This window comes from Taurulus bubalis (assembly GCF_910589615.1).
Source record: "Taurulus bubalis genome assembly, chromosome: 21".
Lineage (NCBI taxonomy): Eukaryota > Metazoa > Chordata > Actinopteri > Perciformes > Cottidae > Taurulus > Taurulus bubalis.
The window spans coordinates 5,321,342-5,347,494 of NC_136609.1; the positions used below are offsets into that span (position 1 = coordinate 5,321,342).

At 43.3% G+C, this 26,153-nt stretch overlaps 1 protein-coding gene across 1 annotated transcript in view; it reads right to left on the reverse strand.

Moving 5' to 3' along the window:
* The window catches only part of dmd (dystrophin), a gene marked incomplete at its 5' end in the record, with an annotated part of 308,870 nt that overhangs the window by 10,487 nt on the left and 272,230 nt on the right, over positions 1–26,153 (reverse strand). The window contains 7 exons of the mRNA XM_079236662.1: positions 1,966–2,128; positions 3,635–3,700; positions 15,085–15,150; positions 17,631–17,669; positions 18,468–18,604; positions 19,227–19,338; positions 21,244–21,410. Coding sequence (XP_079092788.1) covers positions 1,966–2,128; positions 3,635–3,700; positions 15,085–15,150; positions 17,631–17,669; positions 18,468–18,604; positions 19,227–19,338; positions 21,244–21,410 — 750 coding nt within the window. The remainder of the gene's footprint in view (positions 1–1,965; positions 2,129–3,634; positions 3,701–15,084; positions 15,151–17,630; positions 17,670–18,467; positions 18,605–19,226; positions 19,339–21,243; positions 21,411–26,153) is intronic.

Sequence of the window (26,153 nt, forward strand, 5' to 3'; positions counted from 1 at the left end):
GAATTCGCTCAAAGGCTTTGCGGCTACATTGTTATGGATGTTGTTATAAGGATGCACCTATAGCGCTTTTTTTGCAGACCAAGTACAAGTTCTTACATTTGGCTGCTGATATAAGTAATAATACCAGTACAGTTCTAACCATGACTTTGAAAACATGCATTATTCTTCCGTTCTTCATTTTCTGACATGACGCTGCTCTGACATTTTGACATTCAACGCTGTGTTATGCTGATACAAACAGAGCATAGTTCGCAGTAGGGATGGAAATAATTAACCATTTAACCATAAAAATGATAACGCTCTCATGATGCTTTCAAATGTAATCTTGTACAATTTTGGTAACTTGACTAAATACAGTTATTTGAAGGAGATGTTTTCATGGCAACATGAAACTCGTATCCTGTGGAAAGGTGCCTATTTATGATAAATGGGGCTTGATTTTATGACATGCTAATTCAACTCACTATATAAGATTCATATATTAATTCAATTGTTCTAAATGTAAATAAGGTAATTTTGTGGATGTTTTTAAAAAAGGAATTATGGCCTAGCTCTAATCAGTTTATAATATAAAATGAAAACTATTAATGCCAAGATTGTTTTGGTCTAAGCTAAGTATTTAAATAAAAATAAAATAATTGATTTCCTAATCATGTGTTTTCATGCAAATAGACCTGACCAGCCAGATGGTTTGTGACACTGAAAAGACGTCATTGGAAACTCTTTTGATGGGGAAAGAAATATGTGGCAGGTGATTGGATTAACCATCTTTAAATCAAACTCTAACCCAGGGGTGTCAAACATGCGACCAGATCCAGCCCACCAGGAGGTCCAGTCCGGCCCGCGGTATAATTGTTAAAATTGCCAATCCTCTGATTGTAAGACGGGCATTCCATTCTAGAATTCCATAATTCCATTCAAGAATTGATTGGCGCACTGACATAACTAGAGATATTGCTCAACTGGCTGTATTGATGAGATTTTGGCGGTCCCCGAGGAGTTCCTTGAGTTGATACCCATGACAGACACCACTACAGCCAATTGCATTGTTAGCGCTCTCGTTGAAGCGCTAGACCAGGTCGGACTGAACCGGGTCGGCGTGGACTGGACCTGTGCTGTCAGTGGGGCTACAGATGGTGCACCATCAATGATCGGGAGAAAAACAGGCGTTGTGACAAAATTCAAGGAGAAAGTACAAGCTGCAAATGGAGGATAATGTTTTTGGACATTTCACTGTATTTTGCACCAGGAGGCATTGTGTTGCAAGTCGTTAAAAATTTATCCCGTCATGAAAGTGGCGTCACAAAGCGAGGGAATCTGCAGAGGAGAGCTTAGGCTGATGTCTGAATTTTTGGTCTTTATGCTTCTAGTTTAAAAATGTTATCATTAAAATGTTATCATCCAAAAACCTTCACCAATGATTTAAACATAGAGAAACCTTCATCAATCGTTTAAACATAGAGAAATATTGTCGTTATGAATGCGTTATTATGCTATGATTTTACTGGTCCGGCCCACTTGAGATCAAAATGGGCAGTATGTGGCCCCTTCACTAAAATGAGTTTGACACCCCTGCCTAACCCGAGCGGGAAGAAAAAAGTTACACAGAGGAAAAGCCTTCAGTGCCGTTCTTTTCACTTTTTTCAATGAAGAAACACTCTCCAGTTCTTCTGAAATAACTCTAGATGCTATTGCAGCATCTATGCTAAGCTGTTGGAGACCCTGGCATCTCAGAAGTTTCAAGATGCACCAGAAAAATGTCACCCCAAGACTTCTGAAGAACCTAGATTGTAGAAATTAGTGACCTTTTTAGATTATTCCATTCCATTTGTGATTCATTGCCAAATCAAGGCAGTGTAACAACTGACTCGGAGCCAAATTAAGTTCAGGTTAAACAAAATAAAGCCGATACTGCAAGTAAAGCCAGCCAACAGAAGATAACAACAGGGAGATGGGTCTGTCCACTGACCTGTTCTCTAGTTCCAGGTCATTGAGGACCCTCTCCAGCTCCCCCTTCTCCTCTGTCTCCATGGAGATGAGGATCTGGGCAGGGCTACGCGGCTGGCTGAGAGGAGAGCCTTGGTTCAGAGACTGGCAGTAGTGCTGGATCAACATGTGCTCGTCATCGCTGCAAACGCACAAACCCACGGCAAACATATAAACACATGCAGATAGTCACACACACAAACACATAGGAGAATGGAGAAAAAGAAAATCAGCAAGTGACTGAAAGAGCAGCCGAACAGGACGGCACCACAGAAGAAGAATCTAATACACAGCAACACATTTGTCCTAAACACTCTGCCAACTGTGACAAGATCACACGTTGGCCCGCGGAGGTTGGGAGGGTTTTAATTAGGCCAGGTATTTAGATGCTGCTGTGTCTTCCATCCTGAATAATATAAGAGCTGTAGACATGTGCTGTTTGAGAACAACAAATCCCCTTTCACATGATTGCTGACTTGACAGTAAGACTCATTATAGAGGGAGAGTGTAGCTCTCTCAGCTCTGGTTTAAAATAGCCGACAGATTTTTTTTTGCTTCATCAAGCAAGCTGCATTTGAAAGTTATTTTGATGTGTTACACTGGAGCATTTTTTTTTACTCTGCAATTCTAATTACAGACTTAACTTTGCATGTCAGATTCCATGTGGACTTGTTGCACTTGAAAAACTTGACGCTTCATTGTCATTTTTCCAACCCACTTTGAATGGAACCACGCCCAATTCTATCTGTTGCCCGACACAAAGTCGTCTGTCTCATTGTCTCAACATAGCCTGATGAGTTTTTCCACACTTTCCACTTTGTGGATGAAGCATTAATATAATTTTGACAAATTTTCTGTAACCAGAGTAGCATTAAAGCATGGTGGGATTAGCGAGTCTGGTGGCTAACTAGCAAGCCGCTAAATAAAAAAATGGAACAACGCAATGCTTCATCCACACGGACATATAGTAAAGCACATTGCTATCGCCACATGACTGGCAACTTGGTTTTTCTAAATTTATCTGGAACCAGTGTAGCATGGTGGAATTTCCTAGCTAGCTATCTTAGCTGCTAAAAACACAGCAGAAAAAAAAGCAGAAAAAAAACTTTAGGCTATTTAATGTGCCGCAGCGCGCAAACATGACCTGGTCGCGCTGCCCTCACCATGGAGGAATCAAGCACGTCTCCCCCGAATCCCCTGCCAATCAATAAAAAGAAATGGGCGCCAATCAGAAAAACGTATCTGTTGTATCTGGGTGAAATGCAATCCCGGTCGTGCTTCCGCCGCCCCCCCCCCCCCCCGGCCGCGCCTCCGTTAGGGGGGGAGAGGGAGATGTCACGCTTACCTGTCTTAAAAACTTGAGAGCCCTGCGTTTCTTTAAAGCTGGCTAAAATATGTATTTTATTACATTTAAAACTGCAACATTTCTCCACAAAATCAAATCTATTGAATGGAATCACCGCCATCTCAGGAGTAAAGTCACGTTTTTCGCGTATCCAGAATATTGAGCACATAAACATAGTCACTGACATATATCCCAACCAGCCAATGGGAACAAAGACGACATAGCCAGTACACACATAGCGAGCCAATAAGTGAGTGAGGAGGTTGGCAAACACAAAGCAAGCAAACAAAAAGCGGTTCTCACATGCTCTCATTGGGTGAGATACTGTCATTCAGATAAGAGCCGTTACGATTCTCCATTTCTGCTAACCTGCAGAGGGGGAAGAAACAGAGCAGTCATTCCCAAAGTAGCAGATTCTGGAGGGAAAGCCCACCGCAAATCAGAATGAATATAGTATACTGACATGATTGTGGTTATCATATGTGGATACACACTTACACGCTAAATATGTAACTTTCTGCTGCTAGGGGTCTCTATCAAAACTATGTTAAATGTTTAAGTTTTTCTGGCTGCCGCTAATGTTTGCTCAACATATATCTCTTGATAACGTACAATCCAAAAATATGTGGTTACAAAACAATAACAAAGATCTAAAAAGCGTATCAGAAAAATGTTGATTTGGCAGACAACTACATCACTGACGGTGTGCAAAAGGGAAAGGACGCCATTACAGGCGACCAAATGAAACGGAGCTTGATTAAAATTACGTGTTTCTCTAGGTGTGAACATTTTTTAAAACACATTGGATAATGTATATATTACATTACAATAGTTTTCCTGTGTTGGTTAACTTCTTAATTTCATCTCTATAGAAGCCTTGTTTTTGCATTTGGTAGAATGTTTTCTGACTATGGAGTTATTATGTTGTAACTGTAGGAGTTCCTCTGTTTGGCATCTGTTAGAATTGTACCTGGATCAGATGAAACGCTAGACACCCACACACTGTGTAACCCTCTGTAACCATCTGCACTATATTTCATAGTGTTTACAACTGATGCACTACACAGTGATGCTGCACCTTTAGTACCTGGCCTTTTTTATATTCGATACAAGTTTGCTTATTTTGCCTTGAAAGCTGCCTCATGAAAGTGGCAACCGGCAGACCTATAACACAATACGGTGTTTGGTTGGACTCGCTTGTGTAACTGATTTACAGCAGTCACATTTCTGGTGCATTAGTCACAAATACTGCAGTAATACTCTAGTCTATGCAACCTGGGGAGAGAAAATATTATGACAACATATGCTCAACACAGGAAAGTTACCTGAGCAAAGGGCCAAACTAGGAAGATTTAAAAGGACAGACATTGTTTTCTTATACAATAGGGTTCCTTTTTTAATCCTTACAATGAGTATTTCTATTTGCTTGTATTTAATTAGATGAGAAGATCAATACTGGCATGGCTGTGCTATATCTATGGAGATAAAGCCAGGAGTGAATCAGCAGAGACCAGCATAAAGACTGAAAACAGGAGGAAACAGCTAGAAATACAAACATATACAACATGTTCATCTGTGAGCTTTTGCTCGTAGGTGTTTTGTTTGTTGTGTCATTTATTCATTTTATCAGTTTCATTTTTAGGAAATTGCCTTATTTGCTTTTGCTATAACTATTTTTACTTGCTGTTGTTCAAGCTCAATATTTATTTGCCATTCATTTTCTCGTCTCGCTCTCTGCAATAACTATTCCAGTGTTGTGTTAACAAACACATTTGACAGAACATTAGCCATATACTAAACACACATTGATGATTAGATAATTGAAATGCAGCCATGCAGATCGTTTGGGGTTTTAGTTGTCTTTGTGTGGAGTCTCTGAGATTACTGCTGCAACAGATATACAATGGAAGTAAATGGAATTTTGTTTTAAACTAGTGTTTCCGTTAATCAATTCACCCAAGTCCACAAACGGTTTCCATAGAGACCATCCCTCTTTTTGTTGAAGAACAAGAGGGTTCTTCAGAAGAAAATGGTTCTTAATGGAACCCTTAGTCATAGAGAACCTTTGAAGAACAAGAGGGTTCTTCAGTAGGAAATAGTTCTTAATGGAACCCTTTGTCTTATAGAACTCTCGAAGAACAAGAGGGTTCTTCAGAAGGAAATGGTTCTTAATGGAACTTATAGTCTTATAGAGAACTCTTAAAGCACAAGAGGGTTCTTCAGTAGGAAATGGTTCTTAATGGAACACTTAGTCTTGTAAAGATCGCATAGGTCTGCCTCGGGTACGGCACTGCTAAAAGAAGAACCTTGGTTGTTCTTTTTCTTTTATACTTTATTGCTGTACCTAGGAGGTTATCGGTGGCTTGAAGGACACGGGTTCAAATGGGACCGTTTATTATTTGTTATTACTTTTATTTTGACATGTGTATGTGTATGTGTGTTAAGGTGACCAGGGGGAAGTGACACGAGGTCTTTGGTTTTCCGAGCGGATTTCGGCGCGCACACGGCACTCGGGTGCTACTGGATGGGAGTACGGCGGCTGCCCTGCGGGATGTTCCGAACCCAGCGGGGGTGGATGTACTGAAGCACTGGGCCCAGCTGCTGGAAGCACGGCGTAAGGTAGCGCGGGGTAGGTGGACGCGGCGGCCAGTATGGGGACCGGGAAGATTAATTAGTTGTGATATTTGTGTTAATTGTTTGCTGCTTAACCTATATTTGGTTTGAGTGTTTTTGTATTACACCAAGCCAGTTACAGTTGTAGTACTTGTGGCTGTGTGAATAATATAAGTATGGCCCTGGTGAGGTGTGCACTCTAAGGAAATTACATTTAATTGTTGCACAAGGTTTTTTTTTGATGAATGTGTTTAGATGTTTAGTGCGTAGACTGTAGTACCCGTCACACAGCTAACACAATACACATAGCATAACAAACAACCTACATACATATTGTCCCTGATAGCGTAGCTACATCTCCACATACATGTACGGCATGAGCCACCGGGGGGCAGCCATGGATGGTGGGACACCTGAAGAAGATGCATCCCCCTTCTCAGAGTCAGACCAAGATGCTAGCCCGCTTTCTGGTGCTGACGTGGAGGCTGACCCTTACCGCCATGTCACCTCTAGACACAACCAAAGTGGCCTCTTAGAGTTGACCAGCCAGCTGGAATCTATGTATCTTGAGCCGTCGGATCAGGAAGTCCAACCGCTTGATGATGAGGAGAATGGTGAGGTTGTGGCGCTCAGAGAGCAGCTTCAAGACCTCCATTTAAGGGTTGACACCCTAGAGAATCGACTCAAAGAGGCAGTTGACAGCACACTCAATCGGGAGGAAGGGCTCAGGTCTGCCATTGGGACCATGGCAGAGGCGGCTAAAGGCTATGTTGATGCCCGGCTGCAGTGCTTGGACCGAACCATAGTGGCTGTTTGCAACGGAGGGATATCCGATGGGAACAAGAGCTGAAGAAAGCCCTCAAGAAGAATCGTCTCTCTTGGACACCAGACAGTTTTTCCACTCCTGCAGGGCCACCGCTCGCTGGCCGGCAGAGGGCTGGGGACAGTACGGGTTTCACATCCCTACCTGCGGCGATGGGCAGGTTACCCTTTAGAATGGATTTTCCTCAGTTTGGTGAATCAAGAAGTTCAACAGATGTCACAGACTTTATTAAGCAGGGCGAGAATTTTCTCACCCTTAGACCTTTGAGTGACATTGAACTTGTAGGCACGCTCAATGCTGTGCTAAAGGGCCCAGCGCGGAGCTGGTGGGTAGCAATCCGCGGCAAAATATCCACTTGGGCAAAGTTCAAAGAGGCTTTCCTTGAAGCTTTCCTACCCACCGACTATCAGTCGGAGATTGAGGAGCAGCTGCGCGCACATGTGCAAGCCCACACCCAATGCCTGAGGGACTTTGCTTATGATCATCGTGCGCTCTGCCTGAAATGGAGACCCAAGATGTCTGAGGAGGAAATGGTGCGGCGTATCCTCAGGGCCTGTAATCCGAGGTTGGCAAGTGGCCTACGCGAGTAACTCTAAAGATTACTGGAGCAGAACACAGCAGACACCCCCTTCAGAGCACCCTGCCAAGAAACCCAACAAGAAATCCGAACATGGGCAGGGCCGGGGGGAGGTAGCCTCGGTGCTGGGGGTTCCCACTCTCCTAGTGGTGCCAATAGAGATCCGAGGCTTACAAGGTGACGCAGTTCTCGACTCAGGTTGCACTTACTCCTTAATGAGTAGAACACTGTGGAGCAGCATTAGGAAGGCGGGGGAGACATTAGGGGCAAGTGAGATCCCTAAGTTTATAATGGCCAATGGGCAAGAAAGCCAGACATTAGGTAGGTCTTGCTCCTTAACATCCATGATACCCCCATAACTCTGAGCATACATGTACTCGGCGACGACCAGTTGTGCATGCCGGTACTGCTTGGCCTGGACTTTATGTGCGCAAGCCAGATGGTCTTAAAGCCACACCGGAGAAAATATAGCATGCCCGGGGGAAAGAGTATACATTCCTACCCAAGACCCGTGAGTCACTGAAATGGAGTCATGCAGAGCCTGCAGTCCGCTGTGGGAGGCTCAACCAGAGGTGGTCAGGCCATTGTTGCAGAAGTGGTCCACGGTGTGGACGGAGTCTACTGGTGCCACCGACGTTGCAAGGCATACAATTTGGACGGCAGACGAGCTGTCAATACGAAGGAGAGCCTACCGAGTGTCGCCACAGAAGCAAGCCGTTATAGAGGGACTACTTAACAAGATGCTAAGTGGTGGCGTCATTGAACCATCCTCTTCTGCGTGGGCCTCCCCGGTGGTTTTGACCCCGAGGAAAGATGGGACACCACGTTTCTGTGTGGACTACAGGGGAGTTAACGCCAAAACCCACCATGATGCCTACCCAGTGCCGCTGGTGCATGAAATGTTGGAGTCCTTGCAGGGGGCTCAGTATTTTAGCTCCCTAGACCTCCAGAGTGGATACTGGCAGGTGACAATGGATGTGGAGAGCAAGCAGAAGACCGCCATGATCACCCATCTCGGCCTATTCCAGTTCAAGGTCATGCCATTCGGTTTGCGGAGTGCAGGCGCCACCTTTCAGAGGCTGATGGAAAGAGTCCTTGGGGAGTTGAAAGGCAAGATCTGCTTCATCTATATAGACGATATTATCGTCTTTTCTCAAACTCAAGATCAGCACCTGCGGGACCTCGATGCAGTGTTCCAGAAACTCCATCAGGCTCACCTGACCCTCAATGTAAAAAAATGCCATCTTCTCCAGTCGCAACTCACCTTTCTTGGGCACGTGGTCTCAGGGGTGGAAGTTGACCGCTCAAAAGGTGGATGCCATCGCAGCCTACCCAGTTCCCACGGACTTGAAAAGTCTCCATAGGTTCCTGGGTCTAGTGGGCTGGTACCACAAGTTCATCCCAAGGCTGGCTGACATTGTGGCCCCACTCAACAACCTGAAGAAAAAAGGGGTATTGTGGGAGTGGACTGCAACCTGCCAGGCCGCCTTTGAGCAGCTGAAAGATCGGCTACAGTCATCACCGGTGCTGGCTCAGCCGAGGCCCCACCTTCCTTTCCATGTTCACTGTGACGCTAGTGGGGTGGGTCTTGGAGCCGTACTGATGCAGACCATTGAGGGCGACGAAAGAGTCATCGCCTTCGCATCAAGGGCTCTGCAGGGTGCTGAGGTGAGGTACTCCACCTCGGAGCAGGAATGCCTGGCAGTTGTGTGGGCGGTGGAAAAGTGGCGGCATTTCCTTGAAGGAGAGACCTTTGATGTGTTCACAGACCACAGCGCTCTGACCTGGGCCTTCAACTGTCCCAAAGCTACATCACGGCTCACCAGATGGACTCTGCGCCTGCAGGTATTCTCTTTCCGAGTGCAGTACAAGAAGGGTTGCTGCAACGTCGTTCCGGATGCGCCGTCCCGGGCACCCCTTCCACCACAAGAAGGTAGTGTGTGTGTGGCTGTTGCCAAAACTCACTGGTCCGATTTGCACAGTTCCCTGCAGGACATTGAAGAGGCTCAGAAGAATGACGAGTTCTGCCGAGAGCTGATGGTTTGCCAGCCCACACCCGGCCGTATTCACCATGAGCTACAACAAGGAGTGGTGTATCGTGGTGTACCGTCCAAGTACGGAGGGTTCAACAACCAATTAGTTGTTCCGGCCGTACTAGCCCCGGAGTTTCTGGCCTACTTCCATGATAGCCCCTTTGGAGGGCATTTAGGAAGGATGAAGACACTCTTAAAGATCCTAGAGGTGGCATGGTGGCCAACAGTCCGCAAGGATGTTTGGGGGCATGTTCGGGCCTGTATTACGTGTCAGCAATATAAATGCTCTAACGCCAAGCCGGCTGGTCAGCTTCAGACGACTGAGGTCAACAAGCCCGGGGAGATGTTAGGTTTGGACTTCATGGGGCCCTTCCCACTTAGCAAGTCCCGTAATTCAGTCCTGAAGGTGGTGGTGGACTATTACACTAAGTGGGTAGAGCTTTTTGCTCTGAAAGATGCCAAAACGCCAATAGTCTGTCAGATCTTGAAAAATGACATCTTCACCCGCTGGGGGGTACCAGCATACCTGGTCTCGGATCGAGGACCCCAATTCACAAGCCATCTGATGTCCAGCCTGTGTGAGACTTGGGGCGTGACGCAAAAGCTCACTACGGCTTACCATCCCCAGACGAATCTGACGGAGACGGTCAACAGGACGCTGAAGACCATGATCGCCTCCTTTGTAGGGGACCACCATCAGGACTAGGGATGGGTATCGTTTGGGTTTTTTCCGATACCGGTGCTAAACCGATACTTTTAAAACGATACCGGTGCCTAAACGGTGCCTGAACCGATACTTTTTTATTGCCAAGGCAATTTTTTGCGTGTTTAAAGTATACTATAGATATAAATAAATAAGTACATACAAAACACACTTCAAACTACAGCTTCAAACCTTTTAACTTCAAACTATAAAAATATATATTTAAAAAAAGAACAGACACCAGTCCAATCAGGTGGCCTGATGGGACCGTGTGCAACAGAACTCTGACACTGTTGGATCCTAAAACTGCTGCTTTACTGGACTACACGTCATCATTAATATCAACTGGAGAGATTTGTTCCATCAAGCCGAGGACGGACGTTCAAAAGCTCGTGCTCGTGTCTCCAGCGATCTCTGTGTGCGCGCACTGTGTGTGTGAGCGCTGGAAGCCCCGCCCCCTCGAGCCCCGCTCTGCATGCAGGCAGACAGAGAGCAGAGCAGCGAGTGTGCTCTGATCCGCGCTATTTTAATAATCGTTTTTAGCGTGCGGGCACCGCGCTACCCTTTTAGTATCTATATACCGTGCAACTTTACAGAGTAGTGTAAAAAAAAAAGTATTTAAATCGGCTCAGGCACCGGAAGGAAGCACCGAAATCTGCGTTGCTTTTCGGTCCGGTAGGTACCGGACGTGTTGGAACCGGTGCCATACTGGCACCGGTTCTCGGTACCCAACCCTAATCAGGACTGGGACCGGTGGTTGCCGGAGTTCCGGTTGGCTATCAACAGGCGGTGCATGAGACCACTGGCGTGACCCCTGCAGTGGAACGTCTCTTGCACCAGACCCCTGCATCCAACACATCCACATACAACATGCTACACACACACAAATGTTGAGGGAGGTCGAAAGACATGTTGGTGTGGCCAAGGCCAGACAAGCCAGGTATTATAATGCACGCCGCAGAGATGTACACTTTGGGGTGGGCGATCTGGTCTGGGTTAGGTCGCACCCACTGTCTAAAGCCTCAGACAAATTCTCTGCCAAATTTGCACCCAGATGGTTAGGGCCTGTCAGGGTAGAGAAGAAGTTAGGTCCGGTAAACTACCGTGTTCAATGGTTGACTGGTAAGATGAAGGTGGACAGTGTAAATGTGGTTGACATGAAGCCTTATTATGGCCCCGATAAGCCGCTGGCTGGGGGGGGATGTAAAGATCGCATAGGTCTGCCTCGGGTACGGCACTGCTAAAAGAAGAACCTTGGTTGTTCTTTTTCTTTTATACTTTATTGCTGTACCTAGGATGTTATTGGTGGCCTGAATAAGGACACGGGTTCAAACGGGATCGTTTATTATTTGTTATTGTACTTTTATTTTGTGTATTTAAGGTGACCGGGGGGAAGTGACGCTAGGGGTCTTTGGTTTTCCGGGCGGATTTCGGCGCGCACACGGCACTCGGGTGCTACTGGACGGGAGTACGGCGGCTGCCCTGCGGGATGTTCCGGACCCAGTGGGGGTGGATGTACTAGCAGAGGACTGCGCTGACAGCCGAAGCACTGGGCCCAGCTGCTGGAAGCACGGCGTAAGGTAGCGCGGGGCAGGTGGACGCGTTGACGCTCGCTCGTCATGTCTCCGCCCGACGCGGAGCGGTGCGCACCAACTTTGGGGGGTTTCTTTTGTCTCTGGACGCTACCTCCGGGACTCGGGGTGACTTCGGGACTGTTGGGAGCTGGGGGATTAAGTTGTGTTTTGGGGGAGGGGTTAATTGTTTGTGTCATATGTCTTGCCTTGTGGCATTGAATTTAGGTTGTTAATAAAACTCACAACCGCCTGTTTGTTTCCGTGTGCTTTTGTTTTCATGTGTTATGCAGTCCGATTTACCGGTATTGGCAACAGATCCGCCCATGACCTTTTAATTTAGCGTTGTGGTTTTCTCCCTCGATTTAAGGCTGAGGGCGTATTGTTAGTCTTATAGAGAACCTTTGAAGAACAAGAGGGTTCTTCAGTAGGAAATAGTTCTTAATGGAACCCTTAGTCTTATAGAGAACCTTTGAAGAACACTTGAAGAACCTTAAACCTTCAGGAAGAACCCTTTTGGTACCCTTGTTAACCCTTAAAACATTGTTCATAGTAAGATCTGATGATCATATTGTTTTTGAAAAGACATACTAGGGTTAAATTTGTTAATGTTTTAGGGAAACAATATTCCATTCATATTCATTGTATTGGAGCGGGGCGCTAAACTACTAAATGCATGGCTCTCTACCACTAGAAAAAAGTGAGAAAATATGTTTTTTTGTAATATTGAAAAATAACCCTGCTATTATCTTTGAAGAAACTGCAGTCTGGCCATTAAGACCGGCCTGCAAACTAACCGATCTATCATGATGAAATAGCTGTGAGCGAAAAGCCCAAGATTTAAACTGCTCTATCTCCACTATATCAGTTTATCTCCACTATATCAACTGGTGGTTGGAGTGTGAGCCTGAAAAGACAGATTTTGGGGCTTTATCAGCGTTAATATATATATATATATATATATATATATATATATATATATATATATATATATATATATATATATATATATATATATGTATATATATATATATATATATATATATATATATATATATATATATATATATATATATTTTAAGCAGCTTGGTGCTTGGCAGAGAGCGTTTAGGCAGATGGACTGTGACATCTGCCCAGGCCGGTGTATTTGTACTCATAAGCTGCTGCACGCCAAGAAACAAGCGATAACCTCGTAGTTTGGGGACCGTCAGCTCACTGGAGGCTTAATTATGTTACTCCTTCAGCCTACCGCCCTTCGTTTAATCTGCTGGATGCTATCTGGAATCCAGCAGATCTAGATGCGACAGGGACCCGAGAGCACAGGGCCAGAGGGAGAGGGTGACTCAGCATATGTGTCCGTGTGCTGCTGTGTGTTTATGTGTGTGTTAGCCCGAGGCAACAGAGAGTGGTGTCAAGTATTCTCTGGCAGGGATCAAAGCCTCAGCCCTCATACCGACTCCAACAGCGCACGGCTGACTGATTCAATGACCGATCGATTGCCTGCTTGATTGACTCATAGTTTGATTGATTTGACTGCTTCTTGTCCCTCAGCCCGAGGGTTTCTGGGAGCAGTTAGGATCTCTGTAAACTGCAGGAACATTGACATGTTTTGGTAAATAAGCTCTGACTGACAACACAACAATAACAATTTGTTTTTTTTCTCTCTCCTCTGTGTTCAGTATTGGCAAGGTTTTTTGAGCGCACATGCTGGCGCACTGGATGGCACAAGCCACGTCTCAGAGCATTAACATATGCATAGGCATTAACATATGCCTATGCATTCAAATATGCATCTGCAGGACTCCCACTGCAGAACGCTTATTCACCAAAAACTCTACGCATTACTTTATCATGGGAACAGATTTTGTTTCTACTGTATGCAAAGGGTTATCTTCAGGTTTTTGTTCAGCCGGAGACTATTTGTCATCTTCATTACAACCTGACTGACACATTTTTGGAGCACATTCAACATTAAGAGGTTTTAAGTAAGTACTGATTTTCTTCGATCTAAAAAGCCCATGCAGTGTTAAATATCAGTTTCAGTGTAACCTATATTTAGAATATCTTCACTACTCCACGTCAGACAGCCCTGTTTAAGTTTACGAGACCTGAAGTCACAATCTATGCTCTCTTCATATTCACACTCAATTAGACCGTAAAGCAAGGTATACTTTAGGGCGGGGCTACCTTGTTATTGACAGGTTGTTATATGGTGCATGATGCAGTCGATAAAGCAATGGCTGACGTCCACAAACTATCTGGTCTAGGCAGCGGCCGACCAGCAACTCTCGTGTTCTGCAGAATTACTAAAGACCGGCTTCAGTTCCCGGTCAGTAAGAGCTGTCAAGGTAAACTACCTGTGAAAGTATTCTTAATATAGGGTACACTTAAACTGAGAGTGATCTCTTGAGCACAGCAGTGCAAAGGGTTTGCTCCCATTCTGGTTCTCCGGTTGTGTCGAGCTTCATCTACTGTATTGACTGAAGTATCTAGTTTGTCAAGGTATTCCATTGTCCATTAAAACAATTCAATAAATCAATGTGCACCACTTTCAAAGCCCTGACATATACAGTCATAACTATCTGGAATATTGATCTGGAATTAGTCATTTAGGTACCGGAAACTCAAAAAATTGTGATTAAATATGCATCACTGATGTATTGTATATTAGTATAGTTCAATGTCATTGAACGTTTGGCCGAGGGGCTTTGAGGTGGTGATTTATTAATGTAATGTTTTGTGTAACTTTAAATGTTTTGCACAGTTCATAACGTATAAATGCAGAGCAGGAAGAAACAATACGGAGTTAAGTTTCCTGTACCTAATATAGATGTGATACGACATAAATTGGCCTCTATATGAACCGCATGCAAACACAGACAACTGTATATGACATATGCCTGAAAGTAGGTACACATCTCCAATGTTAGCATATAATAATGACAACAACAAAAATTGGATCACTGAGTTGCGAGCAGCGGGGTGGGTGGGGAATCTTTTACTAGAGGAGAATAATTTGACTTCTTCTGCGGTAAAAACACCTCTAATATAACTCTATAATGATCAGCTCTTCTATGTACTGAGTGGAATGAACATGAGAATGTTGACCAGAATGCATCAGCAAGGAATTAGGGCATCTGATCCCCTGTGAGTTAACTACTGCGTAAACGCAGGGCGGGAGGACAGACATCCCAATGCACGAAGCGTGCTGTGCTCGGCTCTTTTCTCCAAATTCATTATTCAAAATCGCATCAATCAAAATGTTTCTGGTGTATTGGAGAGCTCTCCGTAGGAGCCATTACCCGCGGCGCTCGTAAAGGGCCGAGGCAAGCGGCGGGGAATGCAAAAGTGGAGCGTTACTCGACCTGCTCGCAACTTAGTGAGTTTACGCTGCAAAGGCAGCTGCTGCTGCTGAATACAGGTCGTGCGTTACCGGTTGGCGTAGTGCTCGATCCGAGTGTGCGTGTCGTCATGCGAGAGCTGAGGGGACGATCCAGGCCTGCGGCATAGAGAGAGAAACAGAATAAGAGATACTGAATCCAACCTGGTGGGATTTATTAAACCCGACTCACACATGCACAAGCAGCATGGATCCACAGGAGAGCTATGAGGCAAGTGACAATGCGAAGCACAAGTGTGTGGCGCTGTGAAATACTCTGTCAATAAGCTTCCCCGCTTGTATCCTGCACTCCTGGTTTGGAATACAGCGTTATTGGAACGCTGATTTAGGATCTACTCAGGTTGATAGATGTGGGAGTTCTGCAGGGTGATGATGATGCACTTCCTTGTGGTCTTCGTTTGTAAGCTTATGTTAATTTAAAAGAATATTCACCGTTATAAAATAAGTTGCTTAAAGTTTCAAATTTACATTACTGTGCTTGTATTATAAGCTTTGTGCGATGAGTTTTGTTTGTTTGCTTGCTTGGAGTTAGCGTGTGCTACATTCTACAGTCTACATTCAAGATGTGATGCATGTAAAAAATATCGATCCTGTATTGTATTATGAAGTCACCCCCCTATGTGCGTTACATAGCCAGCTCGGCTGCATGGTTAGCTCACGCCCACCCAATATCTCTAGTCGGTAAACACTGTTTGCCCTGTCAGCACTATTTTCGTTGTTTGCACTGTTAGCGCTATACTATAAGCCCTGTTGAGAGCTATGAGGAGGCAATAGATATGCTTTTCTGTGTTGAGCACCTTTTAAAATATATATATATCATAGAAAGTTACATTTAGTTTTTGGTTTTGGCATTGAGATTTGTGCACATAAATATTAGTCCCAGACAGGCATTATGCTCAGCACAAGGCGGTAGGGCGGGTTGTCCTTTTAATCCCTGGCTCATCCAGTCTGCTTGGAAGGCCAAGCACACCGGGAAACATTATACGGGCTTATCGCACCTACAAACATGACATCATGACTTCCCACAGTACAAACATATACTACCGTGTGCCACTTATAAAACAGATTGCCACTTCCATTCACTCGCAGATAAGACACATACGTAATGTGACACTAGTGTTTTAGTTTATGCTTGCATTTTTATATTTTTAAAGACAGACCTGATTTGAAAAGGATACTTAGAGTAGCTACAGCTATAATAACCCGGTACAACCATCGTATTGAAAAGTCATAAATGCCAGTGAAACATGTGTGGCATTGTATTTTTAAGCGGCTGCATACAAAATAATAATTAGTGACATACCACTCAGAAATGATATATGACACTAAAGCCAAAGTGGACCACCATCGGCCACTGAGCCGTTGCGACATTCTTGGCTTGAACAGGTTAACAGGTGAAATTTCAATAGGTTAGAAAAAAAAAAAAGATCAGAAGTGAACATTTGTCATCTGGTCTCGATAGTTCTTATTTAAAGTCTGAACCAAAAGGATTGACTCATCCTGAATCACAGATCTGCAGCGTGATGTCACCAGCTGTCAAGCAGCAGGGAGAAACTATGAGATGTAAACCCACCACAGCTACACACAGAATGGCACGACAACAATATGTATGAAATGGACGGCGTTGAGTGTGTGCGAGTTCTTGTACTTGCCACGTAGTGAGTTAAGTTTACTATAGAGTGAGGCCATTTTTGGGATGCGAGGACATTTTTGGAATGTGAGGACATTTTTGGAATGTGAGGACATTTAGGCCGTTCATCACTTCTCCAAAGGTCCGTTTGAGGTTTACGGCTTGTTTTAAAGTTCAGGTAAGAATTTGGATTAGGGTAACAAGGTTAGGGAATATATTATGTCAATAAGGGTCCTCAGAAAGATAGAAGTACAGAGTGTGTGTTTGAACGGGGGCTAGAAATAATAACAAAGGACAACACACACGTAAATTAGCGCAAATTTGATTATTTACTGAAGGTCCCAAGTGTCTGCACTGTATGTATGCCGTCTAGTGTGCGATAACTACAACTCAGCTGTGCATGCATGCTTGACTGCACTTGACCTCACATTCATGCAGGGGCATGCGCACTAAAAATATTAAATTGCATATGCATATGCATCCCAAATCATAAATAGCCCATGACATAAGGGAAATAAATCCCACATAATTTGTTATCTATCACATTTAAAAGGTTTAGCCTGTGATTATAATCCAATAAAATTCAGTGAATATCTTGTATCCTCTATTGTTCAACTTAATGAATAAAACTCATCGTTTCTGACTCCCTTGTGGTGTACAGCGGAAGAGCAGCCCGTTTATTTGACCGCAGTGAAAATCTTTTTAAAAGGCTTACCGCCAACAAATATGGACTGAAGCAGAATATTCCGTACAGAATCACTCCTGTGTGTAAGAAGTCGCCATGGTTGAGTTGTAGAAATTACACACATACATACACAGATGTGGGACTTTTAGTAAATAAGCACATGTACGTGCGTCTTGTTCTCTGTGTCCATTTAGTGTGTGTGTGTGTGTGTGTGTGTGTGTGTGTGTGTGTGTGTGTGTGTGTGTGTGCCAGCCAGGTACTCACGCATGGTCTACGGGCCAGAAGTTGATCAAAGTGACAGGACTGAAAGACAACAAAAAAAAACGCTAGATGATGACACGGGAAGTGGGAGGACACTACACAGCAAAGCATGATGGGAGCTGTTGTATGCAGGGGCAGAAAGGGGAGTGGACCGACACAAACAAGACAACGTGAAAAAATATGAGTTATAGCAGACACGTCACTCACGCATATAAAACATACAAGAATTAATAAGGAATTGATTATTGATTAGAATTTTAGGTATAATAAAACACTCGTACAATGCGATGTATCAAACCTGAACATCCAACACAAAATGAGTGTGAGTACTGAGCACTCAGCCTTGAATGAATAATAGTGACACATTCATCATTGAGCCAATAGCTCCATTATTATTGACAGTGTATCCTGAAATAATTGTAGTATTTCCATATTCATCAGTATTCTACGACGGGATATTAGGGCCATCGTAGGTCAAACATAATAATTACAGAAATCATAAATTGATATCACAAATTTTGCCTGTTGACTCTTAAACGGGTACCTCTACCTCTCTCACATCACTCAACTATAAGTGGCATCAAACACACAATCTAAACATTTACTGTGTAGACAGCAATTTTCTACACACCACTTTACAAACACTATCACAGCTAAATCTGTGAGAAAACTACTCTATGCACCCATGTGTGTATGCACAGCTCTCAATGTGTGTGTATGCATGGGTTGAATGAAATGTGTATTCAGAGAAGTGTGCCTAATGCAAGTGTCTCAATTTGTAATAAAACCTTGTTTCTCTTCCCGTCTGCTCGTGTGTTTCAGAGAGAGAGAGTGACTCACGTTTCCATGTTGTCCCCCTCCAAGATGGTCTGGACGGGCAGGTAGCCCATGCGTGGGTGTTTGGCGAAGTAGCGCTTAGTCCTGAATTTGTTCTTCAGCACCTTGGCAAAGTCCCTGACATCCTCCCCTGATGTCGTCTGGAGAGAGACAGGGCACAAAGGGGGCTTTGTTCACTCCATGGAAGTGGGGAACACACACACACACACACACACACACACACACACACACACACACACACACACACACACACACACACACACACACACACACACACACACACACACGGCACTTATTTATTTTGAGTCCTTTCACTTTTATTCTTTTATTTTATCTAGTGAGAGTAGTCAACGCCCTTGTTGTCGGCCTGAGTGTTTCATTACAGAATTAAAACATGGCTAATTGCAACTTTAATGAACACTGTGAGTGTTCTGTTAATGTTGCTGAGAATATTTTTCTGACATCTCATGGACCAGAATGTAGTGTGTGTTATGTAATCTCACTCGTGTTTTTGGAAATTGTAATCCTATATTTTAATTAGGGTTGTTAGCTGTCATGACTGCAGGAAGTCCAATATACAAAGATGGCTTGTTGAAATAAAATGTAAACTGGCAGAAAAAGCAGCAACAGCACAGATCTCGGCATGCAGATGATTTTCACTTCGCAACAGGAAGAAGGAAATTATTTGACAAGTCTGGCAACGAAAAATCTTTCACTGTTTTCATTTACACTTGCAGAGCAGGAATATGAATATATTTATACCGGAGTGCAGTACTCGACCATGGGGTACTGCATCTTGTGTCCCTTGGCGACGCGACCGGAGAAGAAGCAGCTTTGGCAAATGTCATAGTTAAAATGTTTCAGACTCCGATATCTGTGGAGAGAAGGAGAGAACGCAGGAGGGAGGTCGAGAAAGCAAAAGGACGAAGACAAAGGAGGGGAGATAGGAGACGTGGGAGTGAAAGAAAAGAGAGCAAGAAGAAAAAAGGGAGATGGTGGAGGAGCAGGAATAGAAAAAAAAGACAGGGAGAGAATCAATAAAGGAGGTACATTTATAGCTCTGTTTTCTCCAGGGTAGAAGTAGTTAAAATTCTTTCAGCCCAGTTGAGATATTTATTCTCTGGCCCTGGGAGTCTTCATTGAAATGTATTGCTGCTCTTGTAATGAAGGGGGCCACCAACAATAGAGCCTACACACCTCCCTTTTATGAGTCCCAACTTCTAGTTGGACAAAAAATGCCTCTTGGGCTTCACCCGCATTGTAAGGGTCGTGGTTACACTTGTGACTGCAGTTCTGTCAGTAGCATCAATCATTCATATGCACAAGTTAACTGCTGCTGCTGAGTTGAGAATTAGGGGATACATACGTTCACAGCTGGATCTCAACTCTGGTGAGACTATTAAAGTGTGAAGCTTATTTGTTAATAACTATCAACAAACAAGTGTTGTATGTGCAGGAGAGAACCTATGGAAGCCCTGAAGGAAGTGCGGAAAAAAGAAGAAGGGGTGATCCACATTTTTTCTCTTCTGTACTTATGTCTTAAGAACAGATGAAAAGGTTTTGCCAGGATAATATTTCTAGAATTCCTTCATATTTGTCAGTGTTTGTTGTTCTGATACTCATTTCGGGCCACAAGAGGCCGAGGGACTACATAACATTACATTTAGCTGACACTTTTATCCAAAGCGACTTACAATAAGTGCAATTCAACCACGAGTACAAACTCAGAACAACAAGAATCAAGAAAGTACAGTTTCTTCAACAAAATGAAACCACAAAGTGCTATTAGTAAGTGCCATTTAAGTGCTACTACGGCGCTACCTTCCCTATTCCAGTTGTAGTCGAAAAAGAAGTGTTTTTAGTTTGCGACGGAAAATGTAGAGACTTTCTGCTGTCCTGATGTCAATGGGGAGCTCATTCCACCATTGATCACCTGCCTCTTAGGGCTTCCCTTGCAATTCTATAAAGGAGAAAATGGGTGCATGTGACTCATACGAATCTGTTCGTATGAGTACTTCTTGCAAATAGAACGGACTCCCTGGTGACATCAATTTGGCAATTATCAATACAGCTTCTTTGAACAGATGCTGAAGCGCCACGTTTCAAAAAGCTGGTTATAAAACACGTAGGTGTGATGATAAAGGGAATAGCTTTGTGAAGCCAACCTGGGAGCCATCTCTCTTTTCTCGTGTGTGTGCGTGTGTCCAACACATAAAAAGAAATATGAGAAATCCTGCTTCTCTTGTCTTTCTGTTGAAATAATGAAGAACACCACGGGGGACGCTCTTCTGTATTATCTCTACAATAAAAAGCAATGTCTTCTCCACAGCTATTGGAAAAAACTGACTTTGGTGAGATGGATATCTAAAAGAACATATAGTATATCGCTGATCTATGCCTATGACCACACACTGATATATTCACACACTGATATATTCAAATATTATAAACCATCGCACGGAAGTCAGTTTCCACCTTCCCGACGATGGGAACGTTAAAGGTCCAGTGCGGCCCCACAAAAGAGCATAATTCTCATTGACTTTCATTTGGGTTAATTGAAAATGAAATTAGTTTTGTGTTTTATTGCCCTGTGTGAATATAATACTCTAAGGCAAAATGGCTCCAATTCTGCTCATTTCTCTTGATTAGACATTCAGATGTGCTGCTCAAAAGGTGGATTACATGTGGGACATTCACCTATTATGCCCTTGACAAAAAAAAAAACATGAATTCTGTAAGGCACATTTGTACTGTGAAAATTAAAAGTTGCTCCACCGACCTGAATCCTATGATGGGACACTCCTTGCAGATATTACACTTGGCCTGGTGCTTGGCGGTCTCGGCGGCAGCGACGCGGTGCAGGACGGGCAGCCACACCATGGACTGGGGCTCCAGGCGCATCCAGTCTAAGAACATGGCGGCTTCCAGCTCGGGTTTGTTATTGGCCTGAGAAGAAAATTAACTGAAGTAAGCGTGGTTTGCAAATAAAACAAACACACAGGAGTACATGTGTACAAAATATTCTGCATAAGTCCATATTCGTTGGCGTTTAACCTTTCAAAAACAAAACAAAAAGCTTTTAACATGACATACTACACAATTTTAAAAATACCACTTTTTGAAAGTCTATTCTCCCTGTCTTATGACAAGTATGATGAATGAGTAGATGAAATCAAATTTTTGAGTGAAAACCAAATTAAAAATAATTTTTAAAAGTTGGATTCTAGTAAATATTTCAGGTGTTTTTGTCATTGTGAATTGGTAAGTATATCAATGTATCTACTAATAAGTACCATGTGTGTAGCTGAAGTTTTTTTCCCTCTGTGCCATAGAGTTGTCGATTAAAAAAACGATTAAAGATCCATCAATGAGCTCCACTGCTCCACTGGGAGACACACACTGAAGTTTATTTTGACTCAATCACACATAAACCATCCAGCTGTCCCAAATACTCACTACAGCACCCATTGGGGATCAATCCACCGCTGAAAATAGTCCACAGCAAATTAAATAATGGGAATGCAAACGCACTATTCCCTGATATTGTTTAAAAACTACAGTGACCAGGTGTTATGCAGCCATTTTTCATGTCTCTTGTTTGAAAATGAAAGAAAAAATAAATCAGGACAACATATTGGCTTCATCCATCACTTTTCCCCATCAGCAAATGTTTTGTTTTTGTTTTAATGGAATTGACCACACACACATCCCCCTCTTTCTTTCTTTCAGGGCGATTCCTCAGAGGGAGCAGCTGGAATGAAGCTAAGATGTCTCCAGCTGTTTTTAGGGTGAGATGAGATGAGATGAGTCCACCTGGTGTTGACTATCCTGGTGTCCACTTGAGGGTGTACCATTTAATATTAACGGCAATATATGGCTTGTTGATATAGAGAAAATCAAATATTGCAATATTTTTTTTATCAAATTAAATGACAATATTTTAAGGTCCACTACCAATGCAACATGCACACGCAGAAGAACTTTGCACTCACATTTGCATTGTGGGAATACAGTGAGACACATACATTGTACACTGATGTGAATGGATCACCTGCTTTAGATAAGCTTGTGTGCTGAATGCTTCTATTTCATTCATGCACCGCCGCTCAGCATCAGCATGCCACTGTGTGTGTGTGTGTGTGTGTGTGTGTGTGTGTGTGTGTGTGTGTGTGTGTGTGTGTGTGTGTGTGTGTGTGTGTGTGTGTGTGTGTGTTCAACGTAATGAAATCTTCAGGACCTAAAACAGTTCAAGCCTCATAATAACTGAAAATGTAAATTTTATTGGTGAGTGAAAAAAAAAAATCTGAAAAAAATTGCGATTTCAAACAGAGCTTGATAAATGTGCTTTTGTTGCTACAGGTTCTATCAGCTGTACCTAGCTAGATAATCAAGCTAATGTTGTCTCCATGAGTAGTTAAAACAACTCTTTAGTAGTTACTTTTCGACTTTTGTTTCTTTGTATAAAAAAATTTGACCATGCAGCAATTCTTAAAATTTGATGCATACATAAATTAAATAATGCTAAAACTGAGGCCAACGCTAACAGCCAAAAAACGACAAAAAAAATGACAAAATGAAGCATGGATAACAGCTTCAGTTCCCCATCGGAGAAAGCTGTCCGTGAAAATATTCTAAATAAAGCGTACACGCTAAAATTAAATAGATTTTCTTTCATGTGTTTAAAGTCTGTTTTAGCTGCTTCCCCCACCCACTGCTGTGCTACCGCGCAGATCCGTTTCCAAACTGGTGGCGTGTCGACCGCCATCTACTGTACATAATAAACCAAGTATGGATAAGTACTTCATACAACCCACCCTAAAAAAAGCGTCCACAATATTCCCTTCTTTAAACACGACAATTATTTTACTCTCAGACTTCATATGAGGGAAATAGCCATTCTGCCCGTGCACTCATCGCTTGTCACCACAAGGACCGCTGTGATGTCTAACAATAGCCATGTTTGTTGTTTACGTTTATTATGACACATGTGTGGTTGTGGCTTTGGAGCGAGGCCTGAAGGGACGGGCTGTCAGTGATGGCGACTTGGCACCTTTCTTGCAAGATGTTGCTTCTTTTTATTTTTTAGCGAGTGCGGCTAGCTGCCATCATTTGAACCGAGTAGGGAACACTGGACTGGAGTTTTTTTTTGGGAGATTAGGGATAATCCGGTCAGTGTGCAAATACTGGAAACATGATGTCAACGTTGGATTTGCTGCTGCTTTTGTGGCTCAAACGTTGATGCTGTCGGCCAAGCTTTAGAGGACACAAGGCAATGTTGGTCTTGAGAACTGGCGACTTTCCTTTCCTCGCTGTAACACCCTTTATAATTTAAACACCCACGTGCAGGTGTTCATTTCATTCTCTCCTGTTGGTGAGATTTGCCCATGTTTCCATCCCAGATACATCTCTACAGCTGTCAGAGTTAATTTGTTTGATCCTCTGCAAGCTGTCTCTGGTCCTATTTACTGGAATCCGCCATGCACTTGTTCTCCCGTTTGTTTTTATTATCCTTGCTTTTATTGATGTTAAGTCTCATAGCACCATATCCAGTTGCCTTCTACAAATAAACAGAGGTGTCAAGTAACGAAGTACAAATACTTTGTTACCTTACTTAAGTAGAAATGTTGGGTATCTATACTTTACTGGAGTATTTATTTTTCAGACGACTTTTTACTTCTACTCCTTACATTTTCACGAAAATATCTGTACTTTCTACTTCCTACATTTTAAAAATAGCCTCGTTACTATTTCATTTTGGTTTGTTTTCACTCCGGCTTGTCATCGTTCAAAAACACACACACAAAAAACCTTTCCGCCCCGTTGCCCACAGATACGTGCGCGCGCACACAGGTGAGCACTGAGCACACACACCAGCGGACAGAGAGCGTCGAAAAATATGTCACGTGAAAAGTAGACTGCTATATCTGCGTTTTAAACGCTCCCAGGGTGAAGATGCAACAGCAGCTCTCATGTGAGGAGCAACCGGAGTTCTCCTCGGACCGGAGCAGTTCTCTGAACCCGGAGCAGCTCTCTGAACACAGAGCAGCTCTCTGAACCCAGAGCAGCTCTCTGAACCCAGAGCAGCTCTCCTGCTCCAGGTGAAACGAGCCACGGTGCTCATGTCTTCTATCAACAATGAGCTGCTGGCTTCACATATTACAAAAGTACACGGATATAAAACAAAGTCATTAATAAATACATAGACAAATGCCTGTACTTTCGAGTAAATGGTTACCGTACGCCCTTAACAGGTTGCGCATGCGCGATTTGACGCGACACCGTGAGCTCAGTGAGCTCGTCTTTTCTTGCTGTTGCGTTTCTCAAAATAAAAAAACAGATCTAAGCTCAATATTGAGCATGAATTGAGAGAGGCCGTATCAAATCTACAACCCCGTTTATAACATATGTGTCGAGGAAAGCAGTTCACTGCAGCCACTAATACGGCCTGATGCTCACATATCTGCACTCATTCTGTTTTGTTTGGCAAAAAAAATTAAAAGCTTATTGTTAGTAGTAATATGAGTAATTTTTTGCACAGATAGAACTTACACAAAACATTGTCTGATGGGGCAATCTGATTTACTTGAAAGTGATTGCAATTTTCTTTATTCTGTTATTTATAAAAGCACAGATGAGTCACACAATTATGTTATTTACAGAAAAAGTTTGAGAACCACAGCTTTAAGTGTTTGTGTCAGAGTCGCCGCCTATTTTGCACTATTACAATACTTCCGCTCCATGAAACACATGTTAATGCTCAGTAGTACACATATGGTACTTTAATGTATTTGCATTGTAATAAAATTTGATCATTTTAAATGGGCATATATGCAGTTGAAACGGGTAGCCTAGTGCATCCCACATTTTTCAACATAACATTTTAAAACATTATAGTCATTATGGCCTTTATAAAGAATTATTGTTTTGGGGGAGGTGGGGTAGTGCACTATAGGCCCCTGAGACGTGCCTTAAGAGTTTGTCCTTAATGGAAAAAAACATTCCCCTTACATTACTTTTACTTTTATACTTTTAAGTAGTTTTTAAACCAGTACTTTTACTTAAGTAAAAAGCTTGAGTTGATACTTCAACTTTTACAGAAGTATTTTTAAACCCTAGTATCTATACTTCTACTTGAGTAATGAATGTGAATACTTTTGACACCAAATAAACATAATTTAGCTTGATGTAAATACTCATTGGGTCTGTGCTAATATGTGACCTTCATCTGGAGGGACTAATACTGTGTTCACAACGAACACGACACAATTTTGTTGCGCGACATTTCCGCTGAGCGACGCGACTGGCGTTTGAGGCGGCGCGAACAGAACGTTTGACGCGGGGCGAACAGAGCGAAGGAGCCCGACACGACACGAGTTGAAATTTCCCAACTCCGGCGACAAAATCGCGTGAGTCACAGTTGCGTCAGCCAATCGGCGTGAGAATCAGCTTTGAGAAGCAGAACAAGTGGTTATTTCCATGGTGGATGGCAGAATCGGTATCCTGTTTTACGGAGATAAACCACGCGCAGTTCCTGGTGGAGTCTGTGAGATTCACCGAGCTGTGTGCGGCTACGGATGGTGTTATGAACCCAAACATGAGGGCGTTTGATGTTCCGACATGTTTGGACTTCCACAACAAGTACAAAGCAGAACTAGTGGTTATTTATTTCATAGTCGCTACTGGAAAAGA